The sequence below is a fragment of the Garra rufa genome, chromosome 23, assembly GCF_049309525.1.
Source record: "Garra rufa chromosome 23, GarRuf1.0, whole genome shotgun sequence".
NCBI classification, from domain to species: Eukaryota; Metazoa; Chordata; class Actinopteri; order Cypriniformes; family Cyprinidae; genus Garra; species Garra rufa.
In genome coordinates, this window is record NC_133383.1 from 23,458,292 (window position 1) to 23,472,765 (window position 14,474).

The following is a 14,474-nucleotide window of genomic DNA, read 5'->3' on the forward strand; positions in this document are numbered from 1 at the left end:
TGTAAATATTATATGGACTTCTTAAGAACAGGTGATCTTACCATTTCGGGCAACTCGGGATCTTCTAAGCTTTTTTCCTTCATTGCGCGCTGCATTGTCTCAGCAAAACTCGGGTCCACCACTAAAAAATTCTGTCCACCGAGTGTAGAAAACTTACAGTCACTCTTCCTCGAGTCAGTCGTCTTGCACACGTCATAATTATACCCGTGAGGCAGAGTTCCAGTAACTCCTGTGTCTGCGTAATGCGGTGGATAGTACGGAATAACAGGGAGATTGGACTGATATAAGCAGCGAGATTGTCTCCATCTGTAGATCTTTACTGATATTATGACGACCACGCAAGTAATAAATAGGAAAGAAACAGCAGCCAGTGCGAGAGCTAAATAAAAAGTTAAGTTCTCGTCAAATTGTTTTTCATGCGTAAAATCTATGAACTCTGACAGCACTTCAGGAAAGCTGTCAGCCACAGCCACGTTAATGAAGACCACAGCTGAGCGAGAGGGCTGTCCGTTATCTTCCACAACAACAGTCAGTTTTTGTTTGACAGCATCTTTATCAGTCACTTGTCGCACAGTTCTTATTTCTCCATTCTGTAAACCCACTTCAAACAGCGCTCTGTCTGTAGCTTTCTGTAGTTTATAGGAGAGCCAGGCATTCTGTCCAGAGTCCACATCAACAGCAACCACTTTAGTGACCAGATATCCAACATCTGCAGCACGAGGCACAATCTCAGCCACCACAGAAGCGCTAGTCTGTACTGGATACAGAACCTGCGGAGCGTTGTCATTCTGATCTTCAATATTGATAGTTATTGTCACTTCAGAGCTCAAGGGCGGGGATCCTCCATCCCGAGCTGTCACGTTAAAGGAAAACGATTTTAACTGTTCAAAATCAAATGATTTAACTGCATGAATAGTGCCAGTTAGTGAATCTACAGATACGAGAGAACTTAATGGTACACCACGCATGTTTTCATCCTTCAGGAAGTAGGACAATTGCGCACTGGGACCCCAGTCAGCATCATATGCTTTAACAGTCAGTATAGTCAGACCAGGAGAATTATTTTCATTAACAAAAGTTTTATATTCCGCGAACTCGAATATGGGCGGATTGTCATTCACATCGGATATTTTTACATTAATTGTTTTGTTTGCGTGGCGCGCTGGACTTCCTTGGTCTGACACCAAGATCGTTATATTATATTCAGCAAGACTTTCTCGATCAAGCATATCATCAGTAACTAAACTATAATAATCTGTGAGAGATGACTCAATTTTAAATGGTATGTTTTGGTTTATTGAGCACTGAACAAGACCGTTTTTACCCGAATCTGCGTCCTCTACGTTAATGACGGCTACAGTTGTTCCCACTGGGGAATTTTCTGGAAGAGTGTTTGAGAACGACATCAGCTGTATGGTTGGAGAGTTATCATTCTCATCAGTTACATCTATAACAATTTTACAAGTATCCGAGAGGCCCCCTTTATCCCTCGCATTAATATTTAATTGATAACTATTCTGAGATTCATAATCTAAAATATTAAGAAGTCTAATCTCACCTGTATCTGTGTTTATCCCAAAAAGCTCACTTGCTTTTTTGCTTGCAACAGCAAAGGAATAGGAAACCTGGCCATTTACACCTTCATCAGCATCAGCAGCACTAACAGTACCTATGAGAGTACCAGCAGGTGAATTTTCTTTAACTTCAGTATTAAATACTGACTGTTTACACACTGGGGCATTATCATTAGCATCCAGAACAGTAACGTGAATTTTTACAGTCCCTGATTTCTGAGGTGATCCACCATCAGTTGCTAAAAGAACCAATTTTATTTCATCGCGTTCCTCTCGGTCTAGTTCTCGTTGTAAAACCATCTCAATGTATTTGTTGCCATCGGTCTGACTATGAACCTCCAGTTTAAAACTATCAGATGGATGTAGTTTATAACTCTGTATACCATTTAGACCTACATCTGTATCTATGGCGCTGTCTAAAGGGAAGCGAGCTCCTAAAACCGCATTTTCAGCTACATTCAAATTAACATTTTCTTTAGGAAATAACGGCGCATTATCGTTTATATCTTGCACCTCAACTGTGACTCGATGGAGCTGGATAGGGTTTTCGACAATAAGATCAAAACTGAAGCTGCAAGGCGTTGTTTGCTTACAGAGCTCCTCTCGATCTATCCTTTCTTTAACTACTAGAGTCCCTTTGTCTCTGCTCAGATCGACATATTGTCTTCCGCCCTTTGTTACGACGCGAGCTTTTCCAGATATAAGTCTACTTATCTCTATCCCCAGATCCTTGGCGATGTTTCCAACCAATGATCCCTCTGGCATTTCCTCCGGAATGGAATATCTCGCATTGCAATATATGACGTCTACTCCGTAAAGGCAGAGAATGAAAAACACAACCTGCCATTTTGAATGTGCAGAAACGATCCATGGATTGTGCGAATTCCTCGATAACCTTAAGAAAACCATCATATGAAGCTGTGTCGTCAAACGAAGAGGAAGCAAGCACGAAAAGCCATTAAAATCCTAAATCCATAATAAAGCATTCATGTTCTTTCCATCGAAAAAACGAACGCTGTATATGCCCAACCTACAAACACGTCAGGAAGTGACTGGCAATACAGACTCCTGAGCAAAGAAGTGCACTACTCAGATGTTAATCAACAGCGGCACTCAGAGCTTTAAAGTCGCAAATACAAGACCAACAGCTTTGAATGCGACGGTTACAAGCCAAATTTATGACAGCTATACCACAAGAAGAAGATGAATAAACTGCGTTTTGTTAAAATATATATCGGACAGGCTGTTTAATAGGTAACAGACAAAAAGAGGAAACCGCTGACCATTTCAGCACTATCAGAATGAACAGCGCCCGAAGAATTCAACAATTAATAGAATGTTCGGTTCCCAGACTCGAAAAAAAAAATTAACTTAAGAGCGAGTTGAAAATAAAAATAAAATCGCAGATCTTCACAAAGACACTCAATAAAAAAAATCTTGTTTCTTTAGAATCGTATCTTTCAATTATATCGTCGTTTTTTTTTTTTTTTTTTTTTTTTTTTTTTTTATCAGCAGTGTCTAATTCACAATAATGCAGCAACGACTAAACCTGTCAATCAGTTCTGTGCATGTTACCCTGATTAATCCTACATTTAATTTTAAAAACATTATCGAACACATCTCCTTCAAGTTTGAATAACATCAGCAGCAGGGATTCATGCAGAGATCTTACCATTTCTTGTAGCTCAGAATTCTGTCCACCGAGTGTACAAAACTTACAGTCACTCTTCCTCGAGTCAGTCGTCATGCACACTTCATAATAAACAAACAAAGTTTGATCAAGTACGAAAAGCCATTAAAATCCAAAATCCACAATAAAACATCCATGTTGTTTCCATCAGAAGAAACGAACACTACATATGCCCAACTTACAAACACGTCAGTAAGTGGCTGGCAATACAGACTGCTGAGCAAAGAAGCGCTCTTCCCAGATCAATCAACAGCCGCACTCAGAGCTTTTAAGTCGCAAATACAAGACAAACAGCTTTGAATAAGACAATGAAATCAAAACCACAAGAAGAAGAAGAAGAAGAAGAAGAAGAAGAAGAAGAAGAAGAAGAAGAAGAAGAGAAAAAAACTGTTCTGTTTTGTAAAAATAAATGTTAGAGTTTGTTGAACCGGTAACAGCCAAAAAGAGGAAACCACTGACCATTTCAGAACCATCGGAATGAACAGCACCCAAAGTGTTTAACAAAGAATAGAATGCTCGATTCCCATACTCGCTAAAATTAAAACTTAACTGGGAATTAAAATTTAAAAAAGCAAGCGCAGAATTTGACAAAGACACACTGATAAAAAAAAAAAATCATTATTTCTTTAGAATTCTATCTCAGTTATGTCGTTCTTTTTATCAGAGTCCAATTCACAATAATATCAACGCTTAAACTATTCAATCAGTGTTGTTCAATGTGCGTGTTACCCTGATTATTCATATATTTATCTTTTTGAAAACGGCGTTATCGAACACGTCTTCTTTACTTTAAGTTTGAATAACATCAGCAGGTTGAACAAGCGAAAAATTACGGTGTAATGCTCATAAAGACATTGAGACATTTATTAATATTAATGTTAATTTTAATGTATGCATTAATCCATACATGCATTCATGCAGGGATCTTACCATTTCTTGTAGCTCAGAATTCTCAATAACGTCCTTTTCCTTCATTGCGCGCTGCATCGTCTCAGTGAAACTTGGGTCCACCACTAATAGATTCTGCCGACCGAGTGTAGAAAACTTACAGTCACTTTTCCTCGAGTCAGTCGTCATGCACACTTCATAATTATACCCGTGTGGCAGAGTTCCAGTGACTCCTGTGTCCGCGTAATGCGGTGGATAGTACGGAATAACAGGCAGATTGGACTGATATAAGAAGCGAGATTGCCTCCATCTGTAGATCTTTACTGATATTATCACAACCACACACATAATGAACAGGAAAGAAACAGCAGCCAGTGCAAGAACTAAATAAAAAGTTAAGTTCTCGTCAAACTGTTTTTCATGCGTAAAATCTGTGAACTCTGACAGCACTTCAGGAAAACTGTCAGCCACAGCCACATTAATGGAGACCAAAGCTGAGCGAGAGGGCTGTCCGTTATCCTCCACAACAACAGTCAGTTTTTGTTTGATCGCATCTTTATCAGTCACTTGTCGCACAGTTCTTATTTCTCCATTCTGTAAACCCACTTCAAACAGCGCTCTGTCTGTAGCTTTCTGTAGTTTATAGGAGAGCCAGGCATTCTGTCCAGAGTCCACATCAACAGCAACCACTTTAGTGACCAGATATCCAACATCTGCAGCACGAGGCACAATCTCAGCCACCACAGAAGCGCTAGTCTGTACTGGATACAGAACCTGCGGAGCATTGTCATTCTCATCTTGAATATTGATAGTTATTGTCACTTCAGAGCTCAAGGGCGGGGATCCTCCATCTCGAGCTGTCACGTTAAATGCAAACGATTTTAGCTGTTCAAAATCAAATGATTTAACTGCATGAATAGTACCAGTAAGTGAATCTACAGATACGAGAGAACTTAATGGTGCACCACGCATGTTTTCATCCTTCAGAAAGTAAGACAATTGCGCATTGGGACCCCAGTCGGCATCATGTGCTTTAACAGTCAGTATAGTCAGACCAGGAGAATTATTTTCACTAACAAATGTTTTATATTTCTCAGAATCGAATATGGGCGGATTGTCATTCACATCGGATAGTTTTACATTAAGTGTTTTGTTTGCGTAGCGCGCTGGACTTCCTTGGTCTGATACCAAGATCGTTATGTTAAATTCAGCAGTAGTTTCTCGATCAAGCATATCATCGGTAACTAAACTATAATATTCTGCGAGAGATGACTCGATTTTAAAAGGTATGTTTTGATTTATTGAGCACTGAACAAGACCGTTTTTACCCGAATCTGCGTCCTCTACGTTAATGACGGCTACAGTTGTTCCCACTGGGGAATTTTCAGGAAGGGTGTTTGAGAACGACATCAGCTGTATGGTTGGAGAGTTATCATTCTCATCAATTACATCTATAACAATTTTACAAGTATCTGAGAAGCCTCCTTTATCCCTCGCATTTATATTTAATTGATATCTATTTTGCGATTCATAATCTAAATTATTGAGAAGTCTAATCTCACCTGTATCTGTGTTTATGCCAAAAAGCTCACTTGATTCTTTGCTTGCAACAGCAAAGGAATATGAAATCTGTCCATTTACACCTTCGTCAGCATCAGCAGCATTAATAGTACCTATGAAAGTACCAGCAGGTGAATTCTCTCTAACCTCAATTTTAAATACTGACTGTTTACACACTGGGGCATTATCATTAGCATCCAGAACAGTAATGTGAATTTTTACAGTCCCTGATTTCTGAGGCGATCCACCATCAGTTGCTAAAAGAACCAATTTTATTTCATCGCGTTCCTCTCGGTCTAGTTCTCGTTGTAAAACCATCTCAATGTATTTGTTGCCATCGGTCTGACTATGAACTTCCAGCTTAAAGCTATCAGTTGGATGTAATTTATAGCTCTGTATACCATTTAGACCTACATCTGTATCTATAGCGCTGTCTAAAGGAAAACGAGCTCCTAAAATCGCATTTTCAGCTATTTTCAAATTAACATTTTCTTTTGGAAATAACGGAGCATTATCGTTTATATCTTGCACCTCAACTGTGACTCGATGGAGCTGAATAGGGTTTTCAACTATAAGATCAAAACTGAAGCTGCAAGGCGTCGTTTGCTTACAGAGCTCCTCTCGATCTATCTTTTCTTTAACCACTAGAGTCCCTTTGTCTTTGCTCAGATCGACATACTGTCGTCCACCCTTTGTTACGACGCGAGCTTTTCCAGATATAAGTCTACTTATCTCTATCCCCAGATCCTTGGCGATGTTTCCAACGAATGATCCCTCTGGCATTTCCTCCGGAATGGAATATCTCGCATTGCAAAATATGACGTCCACTCCGTAAAGGCAGAGCATGAAAAACACAACCTGCCATTTTGAATGTGCAGAAACAATCGGGGGATTGTGCGAATTCCTCGATAACCTTAAGAAAACCATCATGAGAAGCTGTGTCATCAAACGAACAGGAAGCAAGTACGAAAAGCCATTAAAATCCTAAATCCATAATAAAACATTTATGTTCTTTCCGTCGGAAAAACGAACGCTGTATATGCCCAACCTACAAACACGTCAGTAAGTGACTGGCAATACAGTCTGCTGAGCAAAGAAGTGCTCTACTCAGATGTTAATCAACAGCGGCACTCAGAGCTTTAAAGTCGCAAATACAAGACCAACCGCTTTGAATGCGGCGGTTACAAGCCAAATTTATGACAACAATGCCACAAGAAGAAGAAGAATAAACTGCGTTTCTTAAAATATATATCAGACAGGCTGTTTATCCGATAACAGGCAAAAAGAAGAAACCACTGACCATTTCAGCACTATCCTAAAGAACAGCACCCGAATAATCCAACAATGAATAGAATGCTCGGTTCTCAGACTCGTTAAAATAAACTTAACAGCGAGTTGAAAATGAAAATAAAAGCGCAGATCTTTACAAAGACACACTCATTAAAAAAATGATGTTTCTTTAGAATCGAATCTCTCAAATATATCGTCGTTTTTGCAATAAACAGTGTCCAATTCACAATAATTTAACAACGACTAAACGTGTCAATCAGTGCTGTGCGGTACCCTGATTAAACATACATTTATTATTTTAAAAACATTATCGAACACATCTCCTTACTTCAAGTTTGAATAACAAAAGCAGCAGAGATCTTACCATTTCTTGTAGTTGAGAATCTTCAAGAATGTTGTTTTCCTTCATTGCGCGCTGCATCGTTTCAGCAAAACTCGGGTCCACCACTAAAACATTCTGTCCACCGAGTGTAGAAAACTTACAGTCACTCTTCCTGGTGTCAGTCGTCATGCACACTTCATAATTATACCCGTGAGGCAGAGTTCCAGTGACTCCTGTGTCTGCGTAATGCGGTGGATAGTACGGGATAACAGGGAGATTGGACTGATATAAGCAGCGAGATTGTCTCCATCTGTATATTTTTACTGATATTATGACGACCACGCAAGTAATAAATAAGAAAGAAACAGCAGCCAGTGCAAGAACTAAATAAAAGGTCAGGTTTTCGTCATACTGTTTTTCATGCGTAAAGTCTGTGAACTCTGACAGCACTTCAGGAAAGCTGTCAGCCACAGCAACGTTAATGGAGACCATAGCTGAGCGAGAGGGCTGTCCGTTATCTTCCACAACAACAGTCAGTTTTTGTTTGACCGCATCTTTGTCAGTCACTTGTCGCACAGTTCTTATTTCTCCATTCTGTAAACCCACTTCAAACAGCGCTCTGTCTGTAGCTTTCTGTAGTTTATAGGAGAGCCAGGCATTCTGTCCAGAGTCCACATCAACAGCAACCACTTTAGTGACCAGATATCCAACATCTGCAGCACGAGGCACAATCTCAGCCACCACAGAAGCACCAGTTTGTACTGGATACAGAACCTGCGGAGCATTGTCATTCTGATCTTGAATATTGATAGTTATTGTCACTTCAGAGCTCAAGGGAGGGGATCCTCCATCTCTAGCTGTCACGTTAAAGGCAAACGATTTTAACTGTTCAAAATCAAATGATTTAACTGCATGAATAGAGCCAGTAAGTGAATCTACAGATACGAGAGAACTTAATGGTGCACCACGTATGTTTTCATCCTTCAGGAAGTAGGACAAATGCGCATTGGGACCCCAGTCGGCATCATGTGCTTTAACAGTCAGAATAGTCAGACCAGGATAATTGTTTTCTCTAACAAATGTTTTATATTCCTCAGAATCGAATATGGGCGGATTATCATTCACATCAGATATTTTTACATTAAGTGTTTTGTTTGCGAGGCGCGCTGGACTTCCTTGGTCTGATACCAAGATCGTTATATTATATTCAGCAGTACTTTCTCGATCAAGTATATCATCAGTAACTAAACTATAATATTCTGCGAGAGATGACTCAATTTTAAACGGTGTGTTTTGATTTATTGAGCACTGAACAAGACCGTTTTTACCCGAATCTGCGTCCTCTACGTTAATGACGGCTACAGTTGTTCCCACTGGGGAATTTTCAGGAAGGGTGTTTGAAAACGACATCAGCTGTATGGTTGGAGAGTTATCATTCTCATCAATTACATCTATGATAAATTTGCAGGTATCTGCGAGACCTCCTTTATCTCTTGCTTTTATATTTATTTGATAACTATTTTGAGATTCATAATCTAAACGATCAAGAAGTCTAATTTCACCTGTCTCTGTATTTATTGCAAAAAGCTCTCTTGCTTCTTTGCTTGCAACAGCAAAGGAATAGGAAACCTGGCCATTTACACCTTCGTCAGCATCTGCAGCATTAATGGTACCTATTAAAGTACCAGCAGGTGAATTTTCTCTAACTTCAGTTTTAAATACTGACTGTTTACACACTGGGGCATTATCATTAACATCCAGAACGGTAATGTGCATTTTTACAGTACCTGATTTCTGAGGTGATCCACCATCAGATGCAACAAGAACCAATTTAATCTCATCTCGTTCCTCTCGGTCTAGTTCTCGCTGCAAAACCATCTCAATGTATTTGTTGCCATCAGTCTGACTAAGGACCTCCAGTTTAAAACTATCAGTTGGATGTAGTTTATAGCTCTGTATACTATTTAGACCTACATCTGTATCTATAGCGCTGTCCAAAGGAAACCTAGTTCCAGAAATTGCATTTTCGCTTATTTCCAAATTAACATTTTCTTTCGGAAATAACGGAGCATTATCGTTTATATCTTGCACCTCAACTGTGACTCGATGGAGCTGGATAGGGTTTTCGATGATAAGATCAAAACTGAAGCTGCAAGGCGTCGTTTGCTTACAGAGCTCCTCTCGATCTATCCTTTCTTTAACTATTAGAGTCCCTTTGTCTTTGCTCAGATCGACATACTGTCGTCCACCCTTTGTTACGACGCGAGCTTTTCCAGATATAAGTCTACTTATCTCTATCCCCAGATCCTTGGCGATGTTTCCAACGAATGATCCCTCTGGCATTTCCTCCGGAATGGAATATCTCGCACTGCAATATATGACGTCCACTCCGTAAAGGCAGAGAATGAAAAACACAACCTGCCATTTTGAATGTGTAGAAACAATCGGCGGATTGTGTGAATTGCTCGATAACCTTAAGAAAACCATCATGAGAAGCTGTGTCATCAAACGAAGAGGAAGCAAGTACGAAAAGCCATTAAAATCCTAAATCCATAATAAAACATTTATGTTCTTTCCATCGGAAAAACGAACGCTGTATATGCTCAACCTACAAACACGTCAGTAAGTGACTGGCAATACAGTCTGCTGAGCAAAGAAGCGCTCTACTCAGAGGTTAATCAACAGCGGCACTTAGAGCCTTAAAGTCGCAAATACAAGACCAACATCTTTGAATGCGGCGGTTACAAGCCAAATTTATGACAACAATGCCACAAGAAGAAGAAGAAGAAACTGCGTTTCTTAAAATATATATCAGACAGGCTGTTTATTCGGTAACAGGCAAAACGAAGAAACCGCTGACCATTTCAGCACTATCAGAATGAACAGCGCCCGAAGAATCCAACAATGAATAGAATGCTCGGTTCTAGACTCGTTAAAATAAACTTAACAGCGAGTTGAAAAAATAAAAGCGCAGATCTTTACAAAGACACACTCATTAAAAAAAATCATGTTTCTTTAGAATCGTATCTCTCAAATATATCGTCATTGTTTTTAATCAGCAGCGTCCAAATCACAATAATTTAACAACGGCTAAACGTGTCAATCAGTTCTGTGCGTTACCCTGATTAATCATACATTTATTATTTTAAAAACATTATCGAACACATCTCCTTACTTCAAGTTTGAATAACATCAGCAGCAGGGATCTTACCATTTCTTGTAGTTGAGAATCTTCAAGAATGTTCTTTTCCTTCATTGCGCGCTGCATCGTTTCAGCAAAACTCGGGTCCACCACTAAAACATTCTGTCCACCGAGTGTAGAAAACTTACAGTCACTCTTCCTGGTGTCAGTCGTCATACACACTTCATAATTATACCCGTGAGGCAGAGTTCCAGTGACTCCTGTGTCTGCGTAATGCGGTGGATAGTACGGAATAACAGGGAGATTGGACTGATATAAGCAGCGAGATTGTCTCCATCTGTATATCTTTACTGATATTATGACGACCACGCAAGTAATAAATAAGAAAGAAACAGCAGCCAGTGCGAGAACTAAATAAAAGGTCAGGTTTTCGTCATACTGTTTTTCATGCGTAAAGTCTGTGAACTCTGACAGAACTTCAGGAGAGCTGTCAGCCACAGCAACGTTAATGGAGACCACAGCTGAGCGAGAGGGCTGTCCGTTATCTTCCACAACAACAGTGAGTTTTTGTTTGACCGCATCTTTATCAGTCACTTGTCGCACAGTTCTTATTTCTCCATTCTGTAAACCCACTTCAAACAGCGCTCTGTCTGTAGCTTTCTGTAGTTTATAGGAGAGCCAGGCATTCTGTCCAGAGTCCACATCAACAGCAACCACTTTAGTGACCAGATATCCAACATCTGCAGCACGAGGCACAATCTCAGCCACCACAGAAGCGCCAGTTTGTACTGGATACAGAACCTGCGGAGCATTGTCATTCTGATCTTGAATATTGATAGTTATTGTCACTTCAGAGCTCAAGGGCGGGGATCCTCCATCTCGAGCTGTCACGTTAAATGCAAACGATTTTAACTGTTCAAAATCAAATGATTTAACTGCATGAATAGTGCCAGTAAGTGAATCTACAGATACGAGAGAACTTAATGGTGCACCACGCATGTTTTCATCCTTCAGGAAGTAGGACATTTGCGCATTGGGACCCCAGTCAGCATCATTTGCTTTAACAGTCAGTATAGTCAGACCAGGAGAATTATTTTCACTAACAAAAGTTTTATATTCCTCAGTACCGAATATGGGCGGATTGTCATTCACATCGGATAGTTTTACATTAAGTGTTTTGTTTGCGTGGCGCGCTGGACTTCCTTGGTCTGATACCAAGATCGTTATATTATATTCAGCGGTAATTTCTCGATCAAGCATATCATCAGTAACTAAACTATAATATTCTGCGAGAGATGACTCAATTTTAAACGGTATTTTTTGATTTATTAAGCACTGAACAAGACCATTTTTACCCGAATCTGCGTCCTCTATGTTAATGACGGCTACAGTTGTTCCCACTGGGGAATTTTCAGAAAGGGTGTTTGAGAAGGACATCAGCTGTATTGTTGGAGAGTTGTCATTCTCATCAATTACATCTATGAGAATTTTGCAGGTATCTGCAAGACCTCCTTTATCCTTCGCCTTAATGTCTAATTGATAACTATTTTGCGATTCAAAATCCAACTGAGAAAGAAGTCTAATCTCGCCTGTTTCTGTGTTTAACTCAAATAACTCTCTTTCCTCTCTACTAGAAAGAGCAAAGGAATAAGAAACATGTCCATTTACACCTTCATCAGCATCTGCAGCACTAACAGTACCTATGACAGTACCAGCAGGTGAATTTTCTCTAACTTCAGTTTTAAATACTGACTGTTTACACACTGGGGCATTATCATTAGCATCCAGAACAGTAATGTGAATTTTGACAGTGCCTGATTTCTGAGGTGATCCACCATCAGTTGCAACAAGAACCAATTTAATCTCATCTCGTTCCTCTCGGTCTAGTTCTCGCTGTAAAAACATGTCAATGTATTTGTTGCCACCAGTCTGACTATGAACCTCCAGTTTAAAACTATCAGTTGGATGTAGTTTATAGCTCTGTATACCATTTAGACCTACATCTTTATCTATAGCGCTATCCAAAGGAAACCTAGTTCCAGAAATTGCATTTTCGCTTATTTCCAGGTTAACATTTTCTTTCGGAAATAATGGAGCATTATCGTTTATATCTTGCACCTCAACTGTGACTCGATGGAGCTGGATAGGGTTTTCAACGATAAGGTCAAAGCTGAAGCTGCAAGGCGTTGTTTGCTTACAGAGCTCTTCTCGATCTATCCTTTCTTTAACTACTAGAGTCCCTTTGTCTCTATTCAGATCGACATACTGCCGTCCGCCCTTTGTTACGACGCGAGCTTTTCCAGATATAAGTCTACTTATCTCTATCCCCAGATCCTTGGCGATGTCTCCAACGAAAGATCCCTCTGGCATTTCTTCCGGAATGGAATATCTTGTATTGCAATATACGACGTCTACTCCATAAAAGCAGAGGATGAAAAACACAACCTGCCATTTTGAATGCGCGGAAACCATCCATGGATTGTGTGAATTGCTAGATAAGCTTAACAAAGCCATCTTGATAAGCTGCGACGTCAAAGGAAACTGGTACAAGTATAATAGAACATTAAAATCCTAAATACAAAATAACGTGTTTACTTTCTTTTTATCGAAAGAACACCGCACAAATCCAACCTACAAAAGCGTCAGTAAGGGATGGACTGCTGAGCAAAGACTCGCTCAACTCAGATGTTAATCAACAGCGGCGCTCAGAGCTTTAAAGTCGCAAATACAAGTCCAGCAGCCTCAGTTCAGTTGCATTAATAGTAATATTAAAAATCCTATGGAACTTCGTTGTGTGGTGTACATGTGAACTACACGCTGATTAATCAGTATGGCAGGCAATAGGGAGAAAAAAAAAGATTGACCATTTCAGCACCATCGAAATAAACAGCACCCCACGAATTTAATTCAGATTACAAAAATACAGAATACAGTAGAAGTAGAGCTTCCAGAAATATACACAAGAAAATTCTAAAAACTTACCTTGAGAACTTGGCATGTCCTGCTGACATACTAACTGGATTTAATAATAATAGTGTTGGGTCGAGTCCACGTAAGTCGAGTCCGAGTCGAGTCCGAGTCTTTAACCAGTCGAGTCCGAGTCAAGTCCGAGTCCAAAATGGGGCGAGTCGGACTCAAGTCCGAGTCCAAATGGGTCGAGTCCGAGTCGAGTCCGACCGAGTCCAACTAAAAACTACTGTTTGTCAGTATCTTAACCTTGTTTTAATTTGTACAACTACAATAAGGCAATGACAATTTAAATGTAACAAAAGGAAACCTCTGTTGCATATTGCCATTTTGATTTTTTTATTTCACACCATCTCATTAGTGTCCTGCTCAGCAAACTTAAAGTCATGTAACAGAAGTTATGACTGACTTGATATTATGACATATTTCAGAGTGAAACAGCTTTTAGAATGTGGGAAGGACAATGTGGGAATTATAAGGGAAGGACAGGACTGTACCTACGAGTAAAAGAATGAATCTGTGATAAAGGGAGGGGTAGGTGAAGAGATGGACAGCTAGTGACATATTTTTCTTAGATGAAAATGAGGCTGTGAGGGTTAATGACATGGAAGTCATGGAATAAAAGAATAAAATTCTGACTTTATTTTCTCAATTTCGAGATTATATCTCACAATTCTGATAAGAAAATACATTCTCCCTTTTCCTCTCAGCTAAAGTCATGAGTTTATTTTTTCCCTCAGAACTGACAAACTTGCTATTGCTGCGTTAAATTGAGTTCTAAAGTCTTAAATACAACATATAAACGACATAAAAAAATTCTGAATTCTGAGATAAAATAGGTAAATGTAAAATGTTATAGGTTTAAATAGTATTTTTTTACTGACATAACTGTAACGTCTACTCCAAATTGGTCTATTGACAACGGGCCATTGAATTATTAGAAAATAATGCACACCCAAGTAAGTAAGTAAAACATTCTCAAGCTTACTGAAGGAAAATAAACAGTCTAATAATTAATTACAAGCAAAAGCATAAATAAAT

General features: G+C 39.4%; 2 protein-coding genes across 19 annotated transcripts in view; both read right to left on the reverse strand.

Annotated features, from left to right (window-relative positions):
- The window catches only part of LOC141299195 (protocadherin gamma-C5-like), a 207,648-nt gene that overhangs the window by 92,267 nt on the left and 100,907 nt on the right, over window positions 1-14,474 (reverse strand). For 4 of the 18 annotated variants that reach the window (XM_073829522.1, XM_073829520.1, XM_073829505.1 and 1 more), the window contains exon 1: window positions 4,195-6,743. The exons of 10 other annotated variants lie outside the window; for them this stretch is intronic. In XM_073829522.1, coding sequence (XP_073685623.1) covers window positions 4,195-6,657 — 2,463 coding nt within the window. In that variant the 5' untranslated portion in view covers window positions 6,658-6,743. Of the gene's footprint in view, window positions 1-41; window positions 2,610-4,194; window positions 6,744-7,366; window positions 9,921-14,474 lie in introns of those variants that run through there. 4 more of the 18 variants (XM_073829521.1, XM_073829504.1, XM_073829535.1 and 1 more) reach the window with 2 other exon arrangements.
- Window positions 10,479-13,082, reverse strand: LOC141299793 (protocadherin beta-16-like). Its single transcript, XM_073830165.1, has one exon. It carries the CDS (start codon window positions 12,978-12,980, stop codon window positions 10,479-10,481), a length of 2,502 nt encoding a protein of 833 aa, XP_073686266.1. The 5' UTR covers window positions 12,981-13,082.